This window comes from Phanerochaete carnosa, assembly GCF_000300595.1.
Source record: "Phanerochaete carnosa HHB-10118-sp unplaced genomic scaffold PHACAscaffold_4, whole genome shotgun sequence".
Lineage (NCBI taxonomy): Eukaryota > Fungi > Basidiomycota > Agaricomycetes > Polyporales > Phanerochaetaceae > Phanerochaete > Phanerochaete carnosa.
Window position 1 is genome coordinate 1,441,608 of NW_006767631.1, and position 24,100 is coordinate 1,465,707.

General features: G+C 54.2%; 7 protein-coding genes and 1 non-coding gene across 8 annotated transcripts; 6 read left to right on the top strand and 2 right to left on the bottom strand.

The window, feature by feature from the left end:
- Nucleotides 1-1,911: 1,911 nt before the first annotated feature.
- Nucleotides 1,912-3,235, bottom strand: PHACADRAFT_253872 (uncharacterized protein). The gene is made up of 3 exons (XM_007394424.1): nucleotides 2,898-3,235; nucleotides 2,307-2,845; nucleotides 1,912-2,253 (listed from the first exon to the last, which is right to left on the bottom strand). Exons 1-3 carry the CDS (start codon nucleotides 3,134-3,136, stop codon nucleotides 2,045-2,047), a joined length of 987 nt encoding a protein of 328 aa, XP_007394486.1. The 5' UTR covers nucleotides 3,137-3,235; the 3' UTR covers nucleotides 1,912-2,044.
- A 712-nt stretch (nucleotides 3,236-3,947) lies between these two features.
- Nucleotides 3,948-4,981, top strand: PHACADRAFT_253874 (uncharacterized protein). Its single transcript, XM_007394425.1, has 3 exons — nucleotides 3,948-4,404; nucleotides 4,465-4,861; nucleotides 4,923-4,981. Exons 1-3 carry the CDS (start codon nucleotides 3,952-3,954, stop codon nucleotides 4,943-4,945), a joined length of 873 nt encoding a protein of 290 aa, XP_007394487.1. The 5' UTR covers nucleotides 3,948-3,951; the 3' UTR covers nucleotides 4,946-4,981.
- Nucleotides 4,982-5,088: 107 nt separating this feature from the next.
- PHACADRAFT_t47 lies at nucleotides 5,089-5,172 on the top strand. The gene has a single exon. It is a non-coding gene; the product is annotated as a tRNA-Ala (tRNA).
- Nucleotides 5,173-7,070: 1,898 nt separating this feature from the next.
- Nucleotides 7,071-9,576, bottom strand: PHACADRAFT_253876 (glycoside hydrolase family 5 protein). Its single transcript, XM_007394426.1, has 12 exons — nucleotides 9,539-9,576; nucleotides 9,363-9,463; nucleotides 9,118-9,286; nucleotides 9,018-9,055; nucleotides 8,838-8,962; nucleotides 8,743-8,781; nucleotides 8,503-8,670; nucleotides 8,303-8,449; nucleotides 8,175-8,249; nucleotides 8,057-8,125; nucleotides 7,922-8,003; nucleotides 7,071-7,866 (listed from the first exon to the last, which is right to left on the bottom strand). The coding sequence occupies exons 1-12, from the start codon at nucleotides 9,567-9,569 to the stop codon at nucleotides 7,450-7,452; spliced, it is 1,461 nt and encodes a 486-aa protein (XP_007394488.1). The 5' UTR covers nucleotides 9,570-9,576; the 3' UTR covers nucleotides 7,071-7,449.
- Nucleotides 9,577-10,478: 902 nt separating this feature from the next.
- Nucleotides 10,479-12,541, top strand: PHACADRAFT_253878 (glycoside hydrolase family 28 protein). The gene is made up of 13 exons (XM_007394427.1): nucleotides 10,479-10,695; nucleotides 10,748-10,821; nucleotides 10,875-10,929; nucleotides 10,988-11,050; nucleotides 11,103-11,407; nucleotides 11,460-11,479; nucleotides 11,533-11,579; nucleotides 11,632-11,667; nucleotides 11,722-11,808; nucleotides 11,863-12,013; nucleotides 12,075-12,162; nucleotides 12,217-12,293; nucleotides 12,347-12,541. Exons 1-13 carry the CDS (start codon nucleotides 10,567-10,569, stop codon nucleotides 12,484-12,486), a joined length of 1,272 nt encoding a protein of 423 aa, XP_007394489.1. The 5' UTR covers nucleotides 10,479-10,566; the 3' UTR covers nucleotides 12,487-12,541.
- Nucleotides 12,542-13,136: 595 nt separating this feature from the next.
- PHACADRAFT_253883 (uncharacterized protein) lies at nucleotides 13,137-15,625 on the top strand. The gene is made up of 7 exons (XM_007394428.1): nucleotides 13,137-13,649; nucleotides 13,706-14,208; nucleotides 14,270-14,485; nucleotides 14,536-14,816; nucleotides 14,871-15,219; nucleotides 15,271-15,364; nucleotides 15,424-15,625. The coding sequence occupies exons 1-7, from the start codon at nucleotides 13,268-13,270 to the stop codon at nucleotides 15,432-15,434; spliced, it is 1,836 nt and encodes a 611-aa protein (XP_007394490.1). The 5' UTR covers nucleotides 13,137-13,267; the 3' UTR covers nucleotides 15,435-15,625.
- A 1,055-nt stretch (nucleotides 15,626-16,680) lies between these two features.
- On the top strand, nucleotides 16,681-17,683 carry PHACADRAFT_194242 (uncharacterized protein; the record flags this gene model as incomplete). The annotated part of the gene is made up of 7 exons (XM_007394429.1): nucleotides 16,681-16,726; nucleotides 16,778-16,828; nucleotides 16,897-17,065; nucleotides 17,121-17,181; nucleotides 17,243-17,395; nucleotides 17,445-17,495; nucleotides 17,546-17,683. The coding sequence occupies 7 exons, from the start codon at nucleotides 16,681-16,683 to the stop codon at nucleotides 17,681-17,683; spliced, it is 669 nt and encodes a 222-aa protein (XP_007394491.1).
- A 3,094-nt stretch (nucleotides 17,684-20,777) lies between these two features.
- Nucleotides 20,778-22,156, top strand: PHACADRAFT_253888 (uncharacterized protein). The gene is made up of 6 exons (XM_007394430.1): nucleotides 20,778-20,906; nucleotides 20,955-21,004; nucleotides 21,057-21,344; nucleotides 21,397-21,600; nucleotides 21,689-21,820; nucleotides 21,883-22,156. Exons 1-6 carry the CDS (start codon nucleotides 20,810-20,812, stop codon nucleotides 22,024-22,026), a joined length of 915 nt encoding a protein of 304 aa, XP_007394492.1. The 5' UTR covers nucleotides 20,778-20,809; the 3' UTR covers nucleotides 22,027-22,156.
- Nucleotides 22,157-24,100: the final 1,944 nt, after the last annotated feature.

Consider the following 24,100-nt stretch of genomic DNA (forward strand, 5'->3'; position numbering starts at 1 on the left):
GCTGCCAGTCATTTCCATCTATACTGTCCACAAGTGCCTGTGGCGTGCACAAGGATGCAGCTGTATATTAGGTTGCGAATATTAACGAGGAATGACCATCTCACCTCGTAGCTCTGCAAGTGGTATATGGCGTGGATTTGACATGTATACTCCACATGCTGCGAAAGTAGATATTTGCATGCGTGTATGTTGGTGCCGACATTTCTCCATGCATGCGAATATTCTGCGGTCTTTCGATCTATGCGCCCTAATCGCCTAAAGCTATGCTAGCGCTAGGGCGATATCCATGTCCATTGTACACAGGTCAGCGTGATACGAGCCCGCGAGTCTCGACGACTCCAGCTTCCACGGACGCCGTGGCGGGCAACAGGGTTCAACGTCCAGCGATGACATCGGATACGCGACGAAAACTGTGCAGCAGGCTGCAAGTTTCCATTTGCACGACCAGCAGCCCTGCTATGATCACGAAAAATTACGGGCAGTTATCAGTAAAATTACACTAGGTGAGTCTTCTTGAACTTCTGTCTTCTGCCGTACCTTGTCTTCCACTGGGCTTGGGCTTTCTCGGTGTCTTTTCCGATACTTTCAGCCCTCTAGTTTATTCGCAGTATAATGCCGATGTGGCCATGCCAAGGTATCCTGATGGAACTCACAGCCCGCTGGATGTGGTTTGCCATCAGGCGTCTGGCAGACTCGTGACTCGTGAGCGACGCCACAAGGTCCACAACGGTGCCTGCGCAGCGGGGCCGGTTCGATAACGTTACTGGACCCTTCTCTTTGATCATGGAATGCATATTGATGAATCAGTAAGAAAAAGAGCTCTCGAGACATTGTTGAACTTGCTGCCCCCTAGCAACCGGCCGGCTCTCTCAGTTCGCGTTTGAAGATCGGACTCCCACAAACCATGTCCCAACAAATTCGAGTCGGGACCTCAGATGGGAGGTCGACACATAGGTGCGTAGTATGCTTTGCTCTGTTATTATTCTAGTCATATCGACATGGTCTGCACAAGCTTGCCTTCAAGAATCTCTCTGGCAGCTTAGAATTTCAACGGATGCACGATAGCTGCAAGACTTTGTAGTGATGGTGTACAATTCTTGTTGCTACCTTCGCCATTGATATCCCCATGCTCTATGCTCGAGCATTGCAGGCGCGATCTCAAGGACGAAGTCTATGAAACGCGAACTCATGCACCCATCTGGCGGCACACATCCAGCCCACACTCCAGCTCCTGCATGGCAACGTTGCACAGCATCCCCAGTGCAACTGAAGTACCAATGAGAGCAAGTACAACGATGACGCGCCGGACCTGGCGGCGAGGTTACAGGTCATGCCCATGCTCGTCATGCCGCTCAGTGGCCCCAGCGCGAGTGTATATGTGCAGCGACAAACGCAGGTTACGATGCCGCCGAGCGTGCATGCCTCTGCGTCCGGCAACGGGCATACGGATGTGACAGTCGAGTGCTCGGCGCACTCGGTGGGCAGCCCTGTCGGGCCGCTAGGTTCAACGAGCCCGATTGCCCGCGTGTGTGCACCGTCGCGATCGCCGTCTGTTGTTAGTCCATCTGTATCTAGCACCCACTGTATTCATCTGGGATGTGTAATATACGTGTGTCTTCTGCCGTCTACGTCAAAACGAGTGCGGAGAAGCTAGTCTTTTCGCGTGTCTTATGAGCATCTTCTCGTGGCTTGTAGAAGTCAGCCATACTTTTATATGCCGGTCGACCTGGCATAAAAAGGACGGGGATGTCTTTTGGACTTATGCGTCTTTTCGCGTCGTTTGCTCTTATGAGAGACAAAAGGTCAGCCATAGTTTTTTGCTAATGGCTAAATGCGAGCTTGATGGCCTGAACAAAGTCACATCGTCTGCTGATTACAGCGCTCTTTTTCTGCGGCGGAAATAGTTTGTGGGTGAGAGTCAAAGTAATCGCCATTGCACCCAGTCAAGAGTCCAAAAATATACAGGTGAGCAGGCCACACTCTAACTAGATACAGTAGGATATTGGACAGCTCCAAAAGTCTGCATATACATGAGGTACATTCCTCATTCTGCACCCTCGAGGGCAGCGACGAGACCGTATGCAGCCGCGGCCGCGGCGCCACCGACCAGCAGCGTTGAGAAGGCGCCCCAGACATACCCACCGAAGCCCTGGCCGGCGGCACCTGTGACACGAGCTTTGACAGCACCAAAGATGATGAGGATGACACCAGTGATGATGCAAGAGTAGATCAGAGCTGTCCGTGCGCGGGGAACTAAAGAACTAATATTAGCCTTACACTACGGTGAACGCAGAGGAGTAACTTACTGAAAAAGTAGGGAAGTAGGGGGATGATCCCACCAATGAGGTAGCCCATACCAATGGTGAAGGCAGAGACATACATCCGTCTCGTCGTGACCTCCTCCAAGCATTCGCCAAACTTCAGCAAAAACGCCGTCAGGCCGACGGACTTGCTCCATTTCAGGGCCTGGCCCTCCTCGACCCGAGTGCGCGAGCTGCCTGCATCGCTGCCCTCTCCGCCAGTGTCCATCTCGACCTCGCGGAGGTTCTTGGCAACGAGGCGACTTGTATGCTCGTCGACTCCAACGGGGCCGAGGACACCGTGAACCTCGCGCTCCATCTCGCCGTCGCAGCTACGCTGCACGCGCGCGGCGGTCAGCTTCTGCTGATAGCGGTAGTGGTCGCGCTCGGCCTGCGCGGCGAGGAAGCCACCGATGCCCATCGAGATCGCACCAGCCACGAGCTCTGCGATGCCACCGAGGATAACGAGCTTGGATTCGCCGAGCGAAGAAAGACCCGCGGTAAGAGCGAAGGGGACGGTCAGGCCGTCAGAGAGTCCGATCACGCTGTTCGCACAGTCGGCCTGACATGTATTAGGGAAATGGGAGGGACACGTACACATCACGGACGACATCTGGATCGACAAGAGTCCGTTCGTCCTCGTCTTTGAGGTCCTTGCAGCAGACCCCGGAACGTCCGAGGACATGCCTGTCGCACTTGGCAGGGAGCGGGACTTCGCCGCATGCCGGCCCTCGCTCGCTAATCGGCCAAACTGGTGGTTTCTTGCTCGTTGCCGTGCCCCCAGCGTTGCGGTGTGGGAGAGGGACGGATGGAGCGGAGGGCTGGGAGGAAGACATATTTCGCGTTCAAAAGTCACTAGAGAGCCGTGAGCAAAGAGAGAACGGTCAACGAAGTGGGGAGATGGTGTGTGTGGTCGCGAGTAAGAGGCTGCGAACGACAAGGTCGCAGGAGGAGGCGGAAGGAGAGGACGGCTGAGCAAGACAGGCACTGCGAAGACCATTTCCACCTGCACGTGATGCGCTTAAATTTGTTAGAGCTCCTAGCCAATCAGCGAGTGGCAAATCCCACTTCCGAGTCGTCGACGTGTATCCTGTTTTAGCAGGTGCTATATTTTTGCTCTCGTCTTCTCGCTCTCTCACCGCCTAACTGCTGCCGCCCCGGTGCATCCTTCTGGCATACTCCCGGCGAGCACACACCAAACATCTCTGTGGCTAGACAGGCTGTAGACCCTTAATCCAGAGGTCGGCGAAGAGGAGTCGAACAATCTGGAGTCGTGCCCCAGAAACTGTCTTGCCCTTACCACCTTCGGGTAAAGCTAGGCAGATTCTGTCGGCTTCGGGTTCTCCTCCTCCGGAATATGGGACATCCGTCGCCCACCGAGACCACCCGCGGGAAGAGTCGGGACGGCATTGAAGTTGCTCATGGCCTGACGATGTGACAATGCACCCTTCAGGCTTCTCAGATTTCTCTACGTAGCAGACTTTCGGGATCCCGCGAGCGCTCTCCTGTCATTCGGGACCCTCGGGTTCCTTTTCCACCTCCCTACTTTTCTCACGATTGTCCATCGTGAACTTGACGCTCAGCGGCTCTTTTCCGCAAGCCGTGAAGACCACATCGAATATCCAGAACCGACGAGTAGTCGCTATTCACGATGCACAACGACAGCTCGCATGAGGCAATTCCCCTCATGACCCAGGGCGAATACGTACACGACTCCCACCAGCCCTTCAAGCTCGAGGAAGACCAGGAGGAGCTCGCGCCCGTCCGCCATCGGTGGTCACGCTCGGCAGTATTCCTCTCACTCGCATGCTTCGTCACCGCCTTCAGCCTCGCATTCAACTCAGTCACGTTTGTTCGAAGCTTCCGCAATAACGGCGTCCCGGAGAAGCTGGATATAAGCAAGCTGCGGCGGCCCAGCCTCTATCTAGGACTTGAGCGTGTGCCGGAGCTACTGCAACACGGGAGTAGTTCTAGCTCCCAGGCTGGACCCCTGAGCTCGCCGGACGTTTCCGGAGCGGGCTGGCCTACGAGAGTAGCCCGGGTGAACTCTGCGCACCCTGATAGTGTGTTTCCCCAAGATGGGTGGGTGCTACTCACGGAACGGGTGCGTGCTAGTCCTCTTCATGCACGGACAAGGTAGCTGAACTCCGGCTCTCTGATACAGGATCATATGATCATAGAGTTCGCCACAACACCAGCTCGCGCGGGTCAGCGATGTGCAATACAAGCCTACTTCCCCGGTCGTCGGGATCTGCGAGACAAGCTTCTCACCATCGAACGCGACGATGGTGTCGCATCAGAGCCTGTTATACATTTTACGGCGCTCTCTTTTTCGCCCGTAGATCTCACCAACCTCACTTGGAGCACACGCCCAAGTGCGGTCCGTCTCATCGACCTACCCCTCACCTTGAATGCTGCCGCATTTGGCAGCAACCAGACTACTGTACTGTTCCCGTGTCCAAGCCATACTCCTCTTAGGGTGGAAGCGATGTGCGCTGGTGGAGGATGCAGGCTCGAGTACGATGCATCAGGAAGTCTCGTCGATGTAGAGCCGCTGCTTGGCATGTATCGTCTCTTTTGTATCTCGAGTGAAACTGAAACTGACTCTTTCTTTCTTTCCAGGCATACGATTAGTCCCTGTATAGCCCCCGGAGTGTGTAATAGCATGAAAACAACAGAGCAGCATTATTCCTTCGTCTATCTTCAGTCCTTAAAGCTTCAATGTTCATTGAAAGTGAAGCAGAGGCCTTATGAAGCTGATAAGTGTACCACGTGTCAGTCTGCTTAGGGGCACTTGGCACAGTGGTAGCGCGCACGCTTCGCATCTTGAATTGCCTGCGTGAGGTCGGGAGTTCAATCCTCCCAGTGTCCAATTTTTTTCCCGCATAGTACAAACTGGTTGGTCAACCCGATCTCTACTACTCTCTAGATTTCTCAGTTATAAGTTCTATCTTTTGCCTTGCAGAGGAACCAGAATTGATGCACAATGGCGCGTTCGACTCGGAGCAAACTCGATAGCAGCCACCCTGGCCATGCTGCGCCTCCTCGTTACTCGATCTGCAGCTACAACCCCGGAAAGCTCTTGAATGATATGTCCGCACATTACCCTGCTTCAAGACGTTCATTCCAAATCATTCGACATCGAGACAGCGGCCAGCTACACGCACATCTTCTCGGCCGTTCAAGAGCACCGCATTGAATGGAACAAGCCATCCCTCCAGCACGACGACATCGTAATTTGCAGCACCAGAGTCGCGTTAGCCTTGCTCGCGAGAACGTGTACGTTTCCGTAGAACCCTGGTGTGTGTGCAAATATGTCATCGGTAGACCACGCGGTTGCTCTGGCGATCGTTGCTACTTCAAGTTTCTTGAACCCCGTGGTGGTTATTCAGGTTCGCCATCTAAATATAATGCAGTTACAATGCTTATGGTTTGCGACAGGCTTTTGCAGCAATCGTGCACCCGAGACTTGGTTGAAACAAGGGAGACAGCGGAGATGCTGGTAGCGACGTGAAGGCCCAAATCGACGAGATCCTGCGACCCGCAGTCCGGCGACCCACAGCTAGCGAAACTCAGTAACCGTGACCTGCGGCTGGTTGAATCTGGCGACCCCGGGCGGCCAGTGAGATCCAGCATTGAACACTCGTCCTATACAGACTCACAACTGAACAATCATATTAGGCTCTTCAAGGCGTGGAACATCGGGGAGCGGTATGCCGTGGCTGTAGATCAATCGTCGGTGTCACAAGTGTGCTGGATGCATCGACCTCGACCTCTGCCAAGAATGCATATCAGTCGTCTCAATTCGGTTTCAACATAATCACACCCATATGCTCCTTCCAATCGAGTATCCTTGGGACCACCGTCCATTTCGTGGTGCATTGGCGGTGTCATGCGATGCCCACCCCGATGTCTGTTCGACGGCTGCAATCAAAGCCAGCCATCGGCGCACGTTACTAGTGCCTCTCATGCGACGACTTCGATTTCTGCTCTGCATGTTTCAATACAATTGAGAAACGCTGCGCACATCACATCACTTACGAGTTCTTTCCTATCCTACTAGTAAGCCCAGGAGAATATGCAAGACAACGCTCATGCTCCTTCGACTTTCCTGGGAGACCACGGCATATCCCTTCCGCAGAGGGATGTGGCAAGATACGCCTCTACGATGGGGCCAGTCGACGTTCTGGCCGAGCATGCAACAGATGCAATAGACTTCCTGCCGAACACCGCTGCGTTGACTGTGGTGACTATGGACTTTGTACCTATTTGCGTGAGCGATCCGCAAGTTTATATGTCCCACAGCCCTCTACATAGCACTACTGCTCTGAAGTCGCCTGCGATGCGGTTTAAATGTCGTCCGAGTTCTATGGCGGTACATTTGTTCAAAAATCTGACTACACGGTTTGAACTTTTCAACAAATGCACCGCCATAATTACCGTGCAAGTCCGCGTTTTCGGAACATATGGATGTCTTATCCCAAATGTTCCATACCGCTTTCTCGAAGTTGGGTTTATGAGCGCATTCCAGGCTGCAGTTGAGGTAGTCGCAGAGCTGTGCTTGCGAGGCGAGAAAGCGCATGATGTGTTCAAGTGGGGTGTGGTTCGAGTGAACTGGCTCGAGGGCGCCGGCAAGAAGTTCATGGCTAAGCCTAGGATGTGAAGGTACGAGGGTAGTATATTGGCGGATGAGGCCTTGTCCAGGAGCAGGTACCCCGGCAAGTTCATGGAACCATTCAATAAGGCAAAGGAGAACTGCAAGGCAGAGAACGGATCGTAATGTATTTATTATACATAGCGAGTATGCACAGCACAAGCTTCGAATCTGCAGGCCGCATGGTAATTTATATTGTAGTAGAGACCTACAGAAGCACCGGATGGTCAGCAGCCCCCTGTCGATCAATCTCTGGAAACACCTGTCAAGGAAAGCACAAACGTGCCGAATCCTTGTCAGCCGCTGGCAAGCAGGGTCGCGCCGGACTTCGTTCCCGTGTTGGAGGTCGGAAGGGTAGATAACAAGGGCATCGCGTCGAGCTGTCACTCACAGCTGGCTTGGGAGCCTTGTGTACCATGTGTAACGTACCAGATGTCCAAGTTAAATTCCGTTATACAGAACCGAAGCTGAAATCCCGGGCGAATAAGTGCCCGCTCACCCACAAATGTTGGGGTACATGAGTTGCGTCGGGTCCTGCGGGATCCAGCCGTTCGCGAGACCGGCCTGGTAGGACCAGTCGTCTGCGCTCTCGGCCTTCCACGTCCACTGAATCCAGCCAGAGCCTTTCTCGAAGGTGAGAGCTTGTGCCTCCCAGTACTGCCGCAAGAAAGTCTTGTAGCTCGCATCGAACAAGGAGGCATTGCCGGTGAGACCGTCACAGCTGCTGACGTAGACTGAGTTGGGGTATGAGCCATCGTAGCGTGCACCGACCCCGCGCCCGTTCAGGTACTTGGCACAGTCGGTCTGTGCAGGAGTCCATTCGCCGACGATCACCCAGAGGTCGAAGGATGACAAGGATGACGCGTGAGCACAGACAGCCGAGATGTGGTCCTCGTAGGAACGCGAAACTTCCTACATGAATTTCAAAATGAGTGAAGCTGGCGCACGAAACACGAATATCACATACATCCTGCGAAAACATCTGATAGATATGCTTGTCCATTGCAACGCCCTGCCATTTCGGAGGAGTTTGGAAGCCCTCCCAGTAGCTACACAGAACAGCTTCAGAATTTCTGCAAATTGCCACGACAAGACGGCGAACCTCAAAGGTTGAAAGGCGTCATGTAGCAATACGACAGTATTGCTCTTTTGCGAAGTGCCATGGGGGTAGCTGTGCCATGTCAGACTCGGGTCACGGAACGATCTGAGATCAAGCATACCGGATGCTATTATAAGAGTCATTCCAGTACTGGCGGACGACATCGAGCACGTCTTGGCCATAGAAACCAGCCGGTCTAACACACGAATTAGTACCAGCGAGTGATGAGTTGATCATTGCGCAACGCACTCGTTTAGTGGAGCAATCGTAGGTACGACGTTCTCCTGACCAGCAAACATCGAAGCGATCCGCTTAATGACGGCATTCGTCCGAGCAACGTTGGTCGAGTTGGAGTGCCAGCCAGGGAACGAGACCCTCTGGCCGGAGTTATCGAAGCTACCAGGATCTAGTATTAGCCTTCATGCACCTTGGAACGTACCGGAACGTACCCATTCTGACTGCCAGGAGCACCGTGCAGATCGACAATAACCTTCAGCCCGTGGTTGCCTGCCCAGGTGACTGCCTTCTGAAGGTAAGGCAGCTGGCCTGTGCAGTACGGTTCGCCGGGGCCAGTCTCGAACGCCCAGAAGCCAATTGGAATGCGAACATGGTTCAATCTAGCAGTAGATGGATAAGGGTCAGTGACTCAGTGCGCGAGAGACGATATCGACGCGATCATGTGCACGTACCCGGCCGCGGCGATGGCAGCGAAATCAGACTCTGTAATCCTAAAACGATCCAGGTCGATTATGGCGTTCAGGGAAGACAGTCAGTTGAGATATACCAGGTATCCCAGTGGTTCCTCAACAGGCTCATTGCCGTATCGCGGTCTTGCAGCTCGCAGAACATCCATTCATCGACGATATCGGCGCTGCCGGTACCATCGAACAAACTGGGCGTGATCCACGGCTAGTTCAAATTCAACAACGATACCAAGACCGAGACGAGACAGCTAGAGACGTACCTCAAGTACGAGCCATCCTCCTAGGTTCACACCGCGGACTGATTGGATTTGTATATAGGTTTCTGACGGTGGTGGTAATGACGGATAATAGATCACCAACCTTTTTCAGACCCATAGGGAAAGCCAGTATTGATCGCATTGCCACCGGGAGTGGGGCGAGACAGTAACCCCAGGGTGACAAACACGCCGACGATTACGACCATAAGGAAGAAAAACCTAGCCCGGTAGTCGTGGAAATCGATACCGCGTGCATAGCGAGGTGCAACACCCTGACATGGACAAGCGACATAAGCAAATGCAATTAATACTTGTTTAAGTTCGTCGACACGGATAACTGGCGCCTACAGCAGCTGATGCGAGGGGCTGGTAGCCATCTGGACGTCGCTCAGCGGACTCCAGGTCGTCGCCTCCCTCGTATATGTCGTCCCGCACCAGCGGTACGGTATCTGATATTTCATTCAAATTCATATTAGTGGCTGCGAGGCGGATGTTCTCAGCTAGTACTACTAAGGACGACTCACCTTGCTTCGATGAGTAGCTCTCCATGTGCATGAGGGACTGGAGATGGTTCGTCTCAGACCATGCGAAGGCTGTGTGAGCTTCGACAGGGACGCCAAGGGGTAATTACCGCGGGCATTCCATCCGTTGCGTCGTGAGAGGACGGCGTTTTGAATCCAGATCTCTTTGAATTTTACTTGGGAGCGCCCATTAATATCCTAATAATATGCCTTATAAGGTAGGCAGAATTCCTGCCGCGCGCTTGCGACGTTCCATGCGAATAAGAATTGGGCATAAATATTCTAGAGAGGCTTTCACCCCAGAAGCAAGCTAGAAAAGACAAGACCGCTCCCTCCCACGACGAGGGCCAAGCGAAGGTTGGGCCGGAGACTGCGGAACTCGAGCAGATGGCTGATTGCAATGGAAAGCAACCCAGTACTGTTCTACATCGCCATACCCCATGCGTTGCATACCCTCCAAAGCCGGTCCTGTTCGACATATCTTGAAGCGCCATCCGGTATTCTGCTCACGCAGCCTGAATCGCGATGGGGAGGCGCAACCTCGTGAAAGGCTCAGACGCGTCTTGTCGAAGTTCTTCTGAAGGACGTAACGAGAAATGGAGTATGTATTCACCTAGTTTCTTTTCGGGGGCGCTTTCGACAAACGCCACAAAGTCCCTATAAGTGTCCAAGTGTAGGAGGTAATATGGCATTCTTCTGGAGTGAATAGCTCCTGAGGCCGAGGACTGGAGGCCGCCGACCGCGAGGAGCGGTGAAATCTTGGGCTAATCAGCAGGAGGCGGTCACTCACCATGAATGTGCATATCAACTCTGACCCGCCGGCCCGCCGCGGGAGACCAGCTGCTCAGTCGATGATGTCGATATACGACAGCGAAGACAAACACGCGTATGGCACACGCTCGCGATGACTTCAACGAAACACGCCTGACGACACTCGTGACAGTGGAATCTTAACAGTGCATCGGGCTCACGAGTATAAGTACCTTCTGGTGCGCATTTGATCGCCGCTGTGCGAGCTGCGTTCTGGCAAAATGCGACCGACAGCATTGCCGTGGATTGCTTCTACAGCTCTAGTCTTTTCGACGCTTTGCTCTGCCGCCAATGCTGTGAAAACATGTACACTTAGTCCCCTTGGTCATGGAAGAGACGATACGGACCAGGCGCGAACAGTGTCATCAGCTGCTTCCGGCTCTCGCTGACGTCCAAATACAGGTCGAAGAAGCGATTGCAAAATGCGGGCAATCTGGGCATACTGTGTTTGAGCCTGGTCAGTATAACATCACTAGGTAGGCCTATGATTTATCAGCAGCATCAATACTGAATTTATCGACCCTTGGAGGAAAATGACCTGGAATCTCGTCGAATCTACCATCGACTTGCACGGATATCTGAATGTAAGTCGAGGTTATGTGCAAGTATCAGACTTCGGAAACTCACCGACGGCAAATTAAGTTTGTCCCTGACATTCAGTATTGGCTCAATCCGAACAATACATATCGAGTTGTCTTCATTCAAGTACGACTTTCACGTCTTTCCGGATTATCGCTTATGCACGCGTCGAATCTAGGACCAGGCATCGTGGTTTGTCGTAACTGGCCGTTCCTTCGAGATTGATGCCCACAGCACCGGAGGTATCATGGGGAACGGCCAGACGTGGTGGTCCTACTACTCCGCAAACAACATTACTCGCTTAGACGGCGACGGTCGACCCATTGCGCTCACCTTGGTCAACGTGACGAACGGCACGGTGAAAAACTTCCGGATCGAGCAGCAGCCTTTCTGGTGCAATGCTGTCGCAGAGTCGCAGAGCGTGGTGTATGACGGAATGTTATGCAACGCCACAAACGAGGATCCTAGGTTTGTGGGTCAAAAGTAAGGCATAGTTCCGCCCGTAGAGGTATATTAATCTCACCATGTATTGCAGCATCGTGCCGAACACTGATGGTGAACGATCAAACTGTCAGGGTTTCCTAGGCAGTGGCTGACATTTGTGGTAGGTATTGATACATATCGATCCGACGACGTAACGATGATAAACTGGGACGTGAGTGTTGCAAGATCTGCCCCTTCATTGATATAAGGTATAACGTGCATAGATTACTTGCGGTGACGACTGTTTAGCTATCAAAGGAGTAAGTGGGCACCCTTGTCCGGAATGCATGTGAACGATCTGACACTGGTTGGAGAACTCGACAAACGTCGTGGCACGCGACATTACTTGTCGCGGGGGAAACGGTATTGCCATAGGCTCCCTAGGACAATACGTGAATCTCGTGAGCACAGAAGAAATGGATCATATGATGACTGTACTTACGAAAGCTGCGCAGCCTGACATCGTGAATAATCTCACTATCGAGAATGTACAGGCCATTCGCCTCGACTCAAACGTGCAGCCGAACATGGGGACAGGTATATATTTCAAAACATGGACAGCAACGGTGCACGGTGTGCCGCCTACCGGAGGGGGTGGGGGCGGAGGTATGCGCAGTTTAATTATTCAATGTTGCGGCTATCTGACAGCTAGCTTGAAACTGCAAAGGGCACGTCTCGAATGTGCTCGCCAGAAACTTCAGCTTAGATCGCGTTAGCTTGCCTATCCATCTCTACCAAACGAATGACGGACAATCGTGAGTATCAGTGTATAGGCCAGAGGACAGTTGATTCATACCAAACGTCACCAGCGGCGATGCGCCCTCGAAGCTGCAGTTTAGCAACCTGGCGTTCGAAGATTTCACCGGGACGTCGTTATCTGACGAAAGTGAGGCATTGTTGCATTCCTCATGACCGAATCTTCTCACGTCCCATTAATAGTCGTGGATATCGAATGCAGTGCCGCGGTGCCGTGCCCAAACATATCTTTCAGGAACATCAATGTCGTTCCCCCTTCGGGAGACGCGCCGGAGTACGTCTTCAAGAATGTCGTGAACGAAACGGGTCTCCCGAGTAGCTAAGGTAGAAACGAATTCATGTTTGGTCTGAGATGCCGCACAACCGACAGGAGGCTGGACATACACAACGCAACCCCCGGATAGCAGCAAGCTTCTTCGGCATGGAGGTTATCAACAACAAAAAAAGCCAGCACGGGGCAACCGATCTTCGTGCGAAGGCTCGTACCTGCACCGCAGGATATCACGGCGGGGCCGGCGCTGCGCAGCATTTCTGTCTAACAACATCAGTGGGCATCACGGCGGCCCGCGGGCGATGGGACGCAAGAGTACGATGCTACCTGCGACCACTATCAGATCTATCCATGTCATAAGCTGCACGAGAAAGACTCACTTTCAGTATCGCACCTCCTCTTCGCGGTAAATGGCATAGTCTACCTTTCAGAACAGAGTCTGCGGCGTCAGGCAGGACATGTAGAGCCATTCGCATTCCTGCGGACTAGGCCAAGCTATAGAGCTGGTTCTCGCTCGGTCGAGATACTTGGAATTCGATATTGCGTTGGGCAACAAAGATCAGTGCCAAAGTAAGAGCAAGGTGATGGTGTACATTGGCATGGTGACGGCGACGGAAGGGGGTGGCCTCACGCATCAAAAGACTGTCTCCCTATCAAGGCGCTCGCTATATACTCACCTCTTCCCCCTCCCTACGACTCTCTCAGGCTTTCCCGCCCTCCCCCCTCTTTGCCCTTCGATTTTATCTTTTTTTTTATTAGAGGCAGCGCCTCGCCACTGTTCTTGGACAACCGGACGTCGACCGTCCGTGCTCTCGGCGTATACCAGGCCAGCCATGTCGTTCTACAACCAGAAGCGTTCCTCCAGCCTCGATTTCTCCGATGGCAAGGTGCCTGCGCTGGAGCAGCACCCGGACATGAACAACCTTGCCTTGGGAGGCAATCAACCGAGCCACTTGCAACGCAATAAGACGGAGCGCAGGCGACTCCAGGGACTGCAGAGATCTAATACGACCACTTCGCACACGAAGGTCGAGCCGTATAAGCCTCGCAGCTGGCGCGAGAAATGGGCACTCTGGATGATCAATGAGGGAGGCAGACGAACGTTCTTCTACGTCTTCATCTTCCTTCATGTGCTCGTCCTCGTCCTCGGGACTTTGCACTACCAGCTCAAGGATAATCTGAACACCGCGCGTGCTACTTTCGGCGTTACCTTCGGTGGGTGCTTCATCAAGCCTCTCAACGCCTCACACTCATATCCCCCTGTCTTTCAGTTATCGCTCGTAGCGCTGCTCTTATTCTGCATGTCGATGTCATCTTTATCCTCCTGCCCGTCTGCCGTAACTTCATCTCCCTCGTCCGGCGCACCCCTCTGAACCATTACATTCCCTTCGACAAGAATATCACCTTCCATAAGGTGACCGCCTGGTCCATCGTCTGGTGGAGTTTCGTTCACATTGCCGCACACATGGTCAACTTTACGAAGCTCGCTTTCGCTGACACTGACGCGAAGACCACCGGTCAGCGTATTGTTGCTTTCTTGGAGGCGAACTTCGCTACCGGTCCTGGTGTGACCGGTTGGATCATGACCGCTGCTTTGGGCATCATGGTGTGGTTTGCGATTGAGAAACGCCGCCGTGCGCACTTCGAGTGGTTCTGGTATTCCCACCACCTCTTCATCGTCTTCTTCATCAACTGGCAACTCCACGGCATGTTCTGCATGATCAAGCCCGATAGGCCTCCGTATTGCTCGTACAACACTATCGGTGTCTTCTGGGTACGTACACATTAGCTCCCCGGCCATACAACGTGCGAACTGAAGAGAACCTCGTATGCAGCGTTACTGGCTCGTCGGTGGTGTTATCTGGATCTTCGAGCGTATCCTTCGCGAAGTTCGTTCCCGTCACAGGACCTACATTCACAAGGTCATCCAACACCCTTCGAACGTGATGGAGCTCCAGATCAAGAAGGAGAAGACCACCACCCGTGCCGGCCAGTACATCTTCCTCTCATGCCCCGAGATCTCCTACTTCCAGTGGCACCCCTTCACGCTTACCAGGTATGTGGCGCCGTTATCCCAGGAGTGACACAAGTTGACACGCGTCCCAGTGCTCCGGAGGAGGATTACATTTCCGTCCACATCCGTGTTGTCGGCGACTTCACCAGGGAGCTGGCCGAGGCTGTTGGGTGCGACTTCGACAAGAAGGAGAAGGGCGAGAAAGGTGGTGACAGCAAAGTTGTCGGCACTGCGGCCAACCCTCCACTCAACCGTGTCCTTCCCCGAGTCATGGTCGATGGTCCGTTTGGCAGCGCAAGTGAGGATTTCCTAAACTATGAGACCGTGCTGCTTGTCGGTGCTGGTATCGGTGTGACACCGTTTGCCTCGTGAGTATCAGCCTCCCAGTGTGACTTGAGACGGTACTTATAATGTTGCCGCAGGATCTTGAAATCGATTTGGTATCGCCTGAACAACTTCAACAGCTCGAAGCCCACTCGCCTGTCCAAGGTGTACTTCACTTGGGTCATCCGTGACTTCGGCAGCGCTGAGTGGTTCCACTCCCTGCTGCACGCCATCGAGGAACAGGACACCCAGAACCGCATCGAGATCAACATCTACCTGACCGCCAAGATTAAGGACGACGACATGACCAACATTATTGTCCAAGACGTCGGCGCAGAGAAGGATGCAATCACGTCGCTTCGGGCTCCAACTCACTTTGGTCGGCCCAACTGGGATCGTGTGTTCGGTTCTATCGCTGAGAAGCATCCTGAAACCGACGTTGGTGTGGTATGTGGGATCATCTTGCAGTCTTGACCTCATCTCACTGTCGTTGGCCAGTTCTTTTGCGGTCCAGCTGTGCTCTCTCGTCAGCTGCACACAATGAGCAACAAGTACTCACACCCTAAGGGCACGAGGTTTTACTTCGGGAAGGGTACGCCTACATCGTTTCTTCCACGCGAGTCGACTCACTAATATATACCCCTCCGACAGAGAACTTCTGATTCGCGAAAGATCTGGTGGAAGAGAAAGGTCCGATGCGGCCTATGTTATTGCTCTATATATTCTAGCATTGATGATTCGGGGAGGCGGAGCGTAGCTTTGAGCGAGTGGGCAAGTAGATCGTTGTGCTCGCACAATATTCATTACCTAAGACGCACTGAAATTCAAGTGGAATCGCTTTCGCTCTGAGTTATATCCCCTGATCTGTTTTGCGGCCGTAAGGCAGGCGCGGCACAGCCGAACAGTCGTTGTGATCCGCTGACTACTGTGCGCTGAGCACGTCGAACTGCATGATCCGACTGTTGTCCTCGACCTCGACGGATGTGTCTTTTACTTGACGTTGGGTGCGGTGTAAGGCTAGTAAAGCCTAGTTCCGGCGGCGGAAGCAATTTGGCCCTCTAGTACACCCTGCGTAGCTTTAGGCCGGTAGAAAAGAAGGGATGTTTGAGTTTACCTTGGTCAACGGACATCTTCTCGCCATCTTCACTTCATGGTATTAGTGTGACACAACAAGGTCAGCTTGACACGCCGGCGTCCCTGATACGCCCAGCTCATCATCGCTGTGCACAGGAACCACATGCCTTCATATTACTGGTAGAAGGATAGGCATGACGCCAGCCTCAACGACTATTTATCTTGCCAAGCTAGCTATCGTTTCTGCCTCCGCGAACCTCTTCTCGTCTTGAGTCCACAAGCTTTCCTGTACTGATGAACGCGATGCCGCTGAACATGGGATACTAGGTAGTTGACACCGAGACCATTGGGGGGCAGGGTGTTATACCAAGGATCTCGGAGTAGTCGGGGTTAGGCTGTACACAAGGCCACATGTCAATACTGTTCTGCCGACGTCTGCATTTACAATAGCCTCGGAGGCCGGGGCTGCGCTCATCTTGCGCTATTTTTCGCAACCAGCGGTCGCGCTCACCGAAAGTTTGCCAGAATGGGCCGCCCGACTCCGCTTTAACGGCCGCTTGCTATGAGTACGCGCCATCCTCGCTCTTGCTTGCTGCACAGGAGAGCGCGCCGACCACGAGCTCAGCTCCGCGGGCATTATTAACCTGATCAGAGTACATTGTGGTAATACGCGAGTCGTGCTGATTAGGCTGCAGTGGTATTAGAGAACACTCACAATGGCTAGGGCCGATTTTTCCTCGGTGTCCGCGGTGCGTATGTGGACCCGAGGAAGAATAAGACATGACATGCGTTCCTCCTCCTGGCCGGCCTTTCGACTGTGAACTCTGCACCACGATGGCGTACAATGAGCCTGTCCTGCGTCGACTCGACTCGCCCTCAGGTGTGTCACTCCGTCGAACGCCGCCTTCTGGCGCCACTTACCTCCGCATAGCCAACGAGATTGATTCCGCAGTCCAAGTGCTCATTGAAGCCTATACAGGAGGTGCGTATGTCAACATGCTGCGTTCTCACCCCGTGGCCTGATTTATTGGGCGCTATTCGCTCTTCCAGACCACACGATTGAGACATTGACCGCCGGACTGAAGTCCGCCGAGTCACTTATGTTTCGAAGGAGCATAGAGGAGGCGTTGAAGGGCGGCGAGTGCCATATTGCTTACGACGGTAGAGACGCATGCGGCGTGGCAGTTTGGTTGTCCCCACGGTCCGATTGGCGGTGCCAGTGAGTCACACACTCGAATGAGACAACCAATGAAGACTCACCCGTTCCCTCTTAGTGAGGATTCATCATTCATTGAAGCCCTCGCCAATGACATGCGAGAGTGGTATGCAGATCACGTACGTGGCCTATGTCACCTGCAGATCATTTCGGCGTTTGTGACCTTGGAAGAATCGTCAGTTCGCGCCAGTTTACGAGAAGCTGTACGCATCCGCCGGTCTCGAGAGCACCGTGGCACGGAAGGGCGCCTGGAAGCTGTTGTGGTTAGGCGTCATTCCAAACCATAGAAGACGCGGGATTGCCAGCAGACTGATCGAGACGGTGACAACCAAGGTTATTTCATTCAGCTGTTTCAGCAAATTTCAGCTCAATCTTCGCCTAGGCCGACGAAGACCGCAAAAAAGTAATCGTGGAAGTCACGGATCCCGAGAGGGTCGGTCTTCTAGATTCACCTCGAAATCACCGCCTGAGTTGCTCTCCTAGGTAAACCAATTCCAACGCTACGGGTTCAAGTACCGCTCCGTGAAAAACATCTCGTGTGGAAGATATCCTGGCTTCCCTATCTGGTATCTCGAGCGGGAGTCCGGTCCCACACCACGCTCAAGCGGCGTGCAACCATAGGAGGGTGCGTCCCTGAGTGTCTTGCCTTGATCTGCAGCAACGCGGAGCTAACGACCTCCGACACGCAGGGAACGCAAGGATGAATGGTATACCCACCGCCCCGTGCGCTGGCTGGCTGAAGTTGGGCCTGGCGACGAATCGCGGAGTCGTTCTATCATACCCATTGAAGATTTCCCCGCCTGCGAACTCTCAAGCATCAGTGCGGCCTAGATCTGAGGGAGACTAGACCAGCTTACAGGTTTGCCCATATGGTGCGAGATCTGTTACGACGGTACACGACTCGTATGTCCCTTGTATCCACTACCCCAACACCACCCACACATGCTTTTCATGAATTGTCAATTAAATTCTCCTCGCGCTTAGACGTCACCAGAACGTCATCTGCAGGGCTGGAAGATGGTTCCGCACAAGACACGAAAGCACACCTTCGTCACAGCAGTGTCAACGTCACCATAGCTCAGGCGAGTAGCATGGATCGTCGGGATCGTCCCCTCGTGACGCGGCGCAGGACGGAGGAGTCCCGGTCGCAGTGTGTGCGCAGCCGCGCTGCGTCACGAAAGGGCGCGCCCTCATGCCGAACTTGGACCGCACGGGCATGATCATCGCTTGAACTCCGAAAGCTCACGGCTCCGTGAAACCTCTATCTGCGGCCCGCTGGGCTGTGGGAGATACAGCGGACAGGCCACGCATGAGACGCAACGTGCCGCAGGCCCGGTATGGCACGTAGGAACCAACACTCGCAGGAAAGCAGTGTGCGGCCTAATCATACCTTGTTGCCCTTCATGGGCTGTGGGCAGCCCAGTTGTCGAGTTGTTGAGGACTTTGTAGGAACTCGTCTCAGACGACTACGGCCGGCCATGGGCTCAAAGTTGCACCGCTCCAGGGCTGTAGAGCTCATCAAAGTGCCATGCGAAGCGAAGATGTCTCACCTGGGCAACAGCTTTGAACGCTCCACCTTCAACATCGCGAAGATGCCTGGATCGCAGCCTGGTGCAATCCGAGGCCATTCATTCAGTGAGCGGGGCCGAGAAAGGGGTCGCAGCGCAGATGGTGCCTGTCCAGAGCAACGTCGTGCAAGCTAGGAACAAGTAGCTTGTTGCCACAAGCCACCGGCGGTTCTCGATGCAAAGTTGGCAGCGGACATCCCGTATGTACAGGCATTTTGTACGGCGTTAGCCGCGTCAAGATGTCAAAAAATGTTATTGGCTTATGAATAAAAAGACTTGTGGAGAGTAAGCGTCGCGCTCGTTCTATATCCCCAAGTAGTTAGACCGATGATCTGACATTGCGAAGCAAGTCAAAGTGCGATGATGCCTGCTTCCCCCGCTCTGGTGCTGATCATCATTTACGCGTTTACTGGGGAGCAACAGTATGACGGTGTGTTATACCCCTACATCATCAGGCATGCTGGTCGAGCCCCCTTGATTTTGCTTGATCCTTTTTGGGTTCCGAACGAGCCACGGCAAACTGCAGGGCGGCCTGGAACAACCGGCGAGACAATGGACAGAAACATTCCCATACATGTCTTGACGCGCATGCACCGGTGGCCATCCCATAGCGCTACACGATGAAGTGTTCCCGAAGCGAAGAGGGGTAGGTACACGGGCCTGCGGCCTGAAAAGCTTGACACACAGGGATGCCGGCCGATCGAGCTCTGCGGCTTGCTGTATACACGACCTAGTTGCTCGGACAGAAGGGTGCGGGCCGGGGGCCTGTGATACAGGCCTGCTGTATGTCCGATGTCAGATGGAGGAATTGGAGGCCAAATCCGCACACGCAATGTCAAGGTTTGAGGAGCAATGCGGAGGTACCTTCGCTCGCTCGCCGGTTCCAGGCGCCGTAGCGTCACGAGTGGGCTGGGCTGTCCGGGTGTAAGCGACGCAGCACGCTGCAGCACGCCGTTCGTTTCGGAGGCGCGCCGCCAGCGGGAGACGGTGGCTGTGTGTGCATCGGTTTTGGTATCTATATCAACAGGGTGAGACCGCCAAAGGGCCCCCGCTTGACGATTTTTCTTCCCTGGAACGACGCTGTCGTGTCGCCGCCGCCGCGGGTCAACGACGGGCCATTCAGCGAAGACACCCTCTACGATGCGGATGTCGCGGGAACGGGAAATATCTGGGCAATACAGTATATCAGTCCTCTCCGTGCTGCGCTGGACTCTGAATTGGAGTGATGGTAGCCATGCAAAGCCGCGGAGCTCCTTGCGAGGGTCCACCCGCCGTGGCCGCGCTTGTCCTGAGGACAGAGTTTTTACTAATTTGAGTGTAATTACTGCATTCAGTTCGGGGGCTATAGTGGATAAATGAGCCAAAGAGTGGTAAAAAGACTAAAAGAGCACCCACCGAGAGGCCGACACGGTGCACATGATACAAGGTTTATGTAGAGTAGCAAGGTTCACGGGAGATAACTGGATATTTCCCACTCCTCAGAGGGGCTCCATGAGCAGGCGCACACTCGGAATTTTGCCTGTAGCGAACGTTGCAGATGCTTGCCTATCGCACTGATCTGGCGGAGAACTCCGTCCGAGCCCCTGCGCGCTAGGGCTGCTAACCACGTTCTCCGCCCGGACAGGATCTCTGCAACGAGGAGGCATCTCAGACATCGGTGAAGCTGCCCCCGGTTTCCAGACAAGACGGATGTTTATGAAGAGAGAAAGAGCGATCAGAAAGACAGGAGCCGCTGAGCTCAAACTTGGGGCGGAGAGGGCAACTTCGCCAGTACTGCGAGACTTCGTGCCTTCGACGAGATCTCGGTCAAACGCTTGCGACCCTGCAGCTGGGATACAACGGAGCCGGATGGTGATGTGCGTATCAAATGCCCGTCCTGCGCAGAGATGCCTTTTGCGACAAAATTCCGTCTGGGTGCGTGGCAACCTGCAGAGCGTGATAGTGCGGGAGAACTGCCCGAAAGGAGAAGACGAGGCACTTCACACATGGAGAAGGCCGCCGACGGTGTTCTTCCTCCAGATGCAACACCGGCAGGAGGCTGCACACGAGCCGAGATGGATGAGATGGCCTCTTGCCTGGGCGGCTACACCGTGCAACATAGGATATAAATGTACGGCAAGCTGATCCCCGACCGTCCTCCCCTCCCGATCACCTTCCGCCCCCGCCCTTACGTTAGGACATGACGCCTTTGCCTCTCTTGACGGTGCCTGCCTCACCAGAACTGCATCAGTCTTCGCCCGACCTGGCTGCAGACAGACCAGAGCGTAGTCGAAACGGTGAGCAGGCTTCTCTCTATCCTGCTCTCTGTGCTCACTCTCGTCCAGCAAAGGCGCAAGCGCGACACCGTGCTAAGCGGAAAGCGTACATCCAGCAGGCAAGTTGCAATACGCTGACAACGTACATAGCAAGCTGATATAGGTGTACAGCTGGAGCAAACGGTGGTGAGACTGCAGCAGGCACTGCAATTATCGCCAGACCAGCATGTGGCGCCTATCCCGCCACCCATCCGCATCCGCGAGCTCGAAGAAGAAAACGTCGCGCTGCACCGCGAAATTGAGATGCTGCGTCGCCAGCTCGACGAGCGAAATGCTCGTCTGAGACCGGATATCCACCAACGAAGTCCCGATGCGCCACCGTTGGATACTCGGATATACGATCGCGAGTACAAGCATCGCCAGTCGTTCTCGTACGAGAACGATCTGCAGGCCCCGACGGTACGCATTTCGTCCCATGCAGCGTTCTTCGTCGACTCACACAGCACTGCAGGCCCCGCCTTCTCAGGTTTCGAGTCCCACGACTTTGGCGATGCAAGGCCTAAATTACAATTATTCACACAGCCCCGCTTCACCTTCCATGGGACAAGAACGATCATCTCCGCTTCCCGCAGCGCCCACTTACGGGTACCCGTACCACATGCCCGAGACACCACCAAGTAGTTCGACGTCGACCCCGTCGACGCCTTCATTTTCGGCGAGTGTTACTTCCCTTTTGGCATTGGCTGTCTAGCAGGCTGTGCACGAATGGAACTCAGGATCCTAGTGTTGATTCCATTTCATAGCCGACGGACCATTATGGGAACTACGCGCAACGTGCACCATTACCCTCGGCTCATGGTGGTCATCCGACCTACCAACAACAGGGCACTGTAGGGCACTATGGTGGCGTGAAGGTCGAGGAAGAAGCCTATGGAGTACGTTCAACCCTATCTGTTCTTATTTACCCTTCGTGACGTTTCTCTTACGGCATTCGAAGCTCGCGCAGCCGTCACATGATATCGCACATGCGAACGGATATTCAGGTGCTATCCCTGTATATGGCACCAACCAGCACGCGTTGAATCAGTGGACATATCCGGACCGAAGTCAGGCTCATGAGACCTACGAAAGGATACCGTGATACAATAACATGCTACTAACAAATACCGCCTTTCCTAACCAATGTTGTCTCGTGCACCTGTCCTTGCTTTCTCGCTTTGTCGAAGTAACCTGCGCTCGCACTTGCTAATGCTATCGTTTCCTGTCATTGGAGCTTGTCAGGTTGCAGTGCAAAACAGCGCCGTGTGCGTGATACGAAACTGCTCGGATCTCTCGAGCGAGTTTTCCTATTCGACACAACACGCGCGCAAGCATTCTCGCGCACTCGGACCGCTGGAACGTAGCCGCAGATGTCCAGGATAGCTGGCGGCTCCAAGGACGCGGACGCCGTTGCTACGATAGGCATGCCTTCGCGCGAAGTGCGCTCCGTTGTTGCGTTGTCCCAGAAGTGGTCCGAGCAGGGGCGCATGACGAGGGCAGCCCTTCGTCTCTTACACTCTCTCGCACTCGAAGCATGGATGCACCGGGGACAATACGCGCAGGCAGGTCCGCGGTTGCTATAATCGCCCATCTGCTTCTGCCATGAGGCCTGGGGGATTCCAACGGCCGCAGATGCCGAGTGCTCGGTGTCTCAACGGGGATTTGGTAGACTTTGCCCGCTATGGGAGTCCTGACCCAGCACCCGCGAGAGCCTACTTCCGCCCAAGCAAGCGCAATTTGATTTCGCGCAGAGTCTGTCGCAGTGATTCGCAGAACCACGCAGCGGTTCCTGTGGCGTCCCCCGCCTTCCAAGCAGACGCCCTCACGGGAAGTGCACCGCCGCGCCCTTGGATGCGACAGAACGCAACGGCCGGCAGCGGCTGCTTGGTGGCGGCGCGCTCGGTGTCCAGGCCACAGTACAGAACAAAGGCTGCGACAGCAGGCAAAGGGCAATGACCACTGACGATGCAAACCTTAAGCAAAGGTGGAGCTAAGCTTGCGCGCATGCTACATCCCCGACGACCACAGTATTGTATCGAACCATGTCTCTGGACGCGAACCCCTGCCAGATAAAGGTCATTAGTGTTTTCGGTGGAGACCGCCCTGCGGAAGAGAATGGCCCTGCCGCATCGCAGGCGAAATGCAGCCGGACAGAGCCCAGAATAAGTCCGGGACCCACCTTGGCCTCCAGCGTACGCCAGCGCTGATGCGCTCAGGCCATCGCATGTCAAGTGTCTCTGCGGAATGCTGTACGGGCACTGGGCACGTCTACGACGGCGCAGACTGCAGACCTCCCCGTCTGTGCTTCTCTAGCTGCGTTGTCGCTCTTCGGCCCGGAGGCGATTCCCCCGCCGATGCGGCCGTGCTAAGTAGCTTCATAGTGTTGGCGGACTTTCCTTTCCAGGAGATGATGCTGGATCCTATGGCTGTGCCCTAAGACTTGTCAGGCCGCACGCATTCTACCACGCATGGGTTGCAGCGAATCACGCAATAGAGAGGTAGGCATATCCGCTGTGTATGGGAAACTCGAGTGCTTAGCTGTCGTTGTACCCGAATTACGGGTCCCCAAACGATGGTATGGGTAGCTTGGCTGTGAGGGCCATGCAGATATCTGTGCGTACCTATTCATTACCGTGGAGAGCCGTCGTATCTGATAATTTGTCCCATAACTCGCTGAATTAGGCACGACCGCGGACATGGTTGAGGGATTCCACTACACGTTCGTGAACCTTCGGCCGTCATTAACCAGCAGGTCCGTAGTCGAACAAGCGCGTCGCCTGCGTCAGCTTTTCTTCGTGAGAAGATTAAGGAGGACGGATGATCATCAGGGTAGAGGGTGTTTCAACACGGTTCTCACCAGCTGCTAACGAAGCGCTCCAGATTCCTGCTGCCTTCAAAAGCATGGTGGCGGCAGAGTAGCTCAGCCCGGAAGAGTCCGCCAGTCAAGGCGAATGTGATTTGATTTGATCCTCTGACTGTGCTCATGCCAGGTTGTAGGCCGAGATCGGAGTGATCACGGTCATCTTCTCTCGCAGCGATGCACTCTATGTCGCAGACTTTGCGGCATGCCACCATACCCGATGCTTGACAGATGCAGAGAAACTGGCTACTCAAAGCTGTCAGCATACCCAGCCGGGAGAGCCAAAGACCGGCGACGACTGACCGGCGGAAATCGA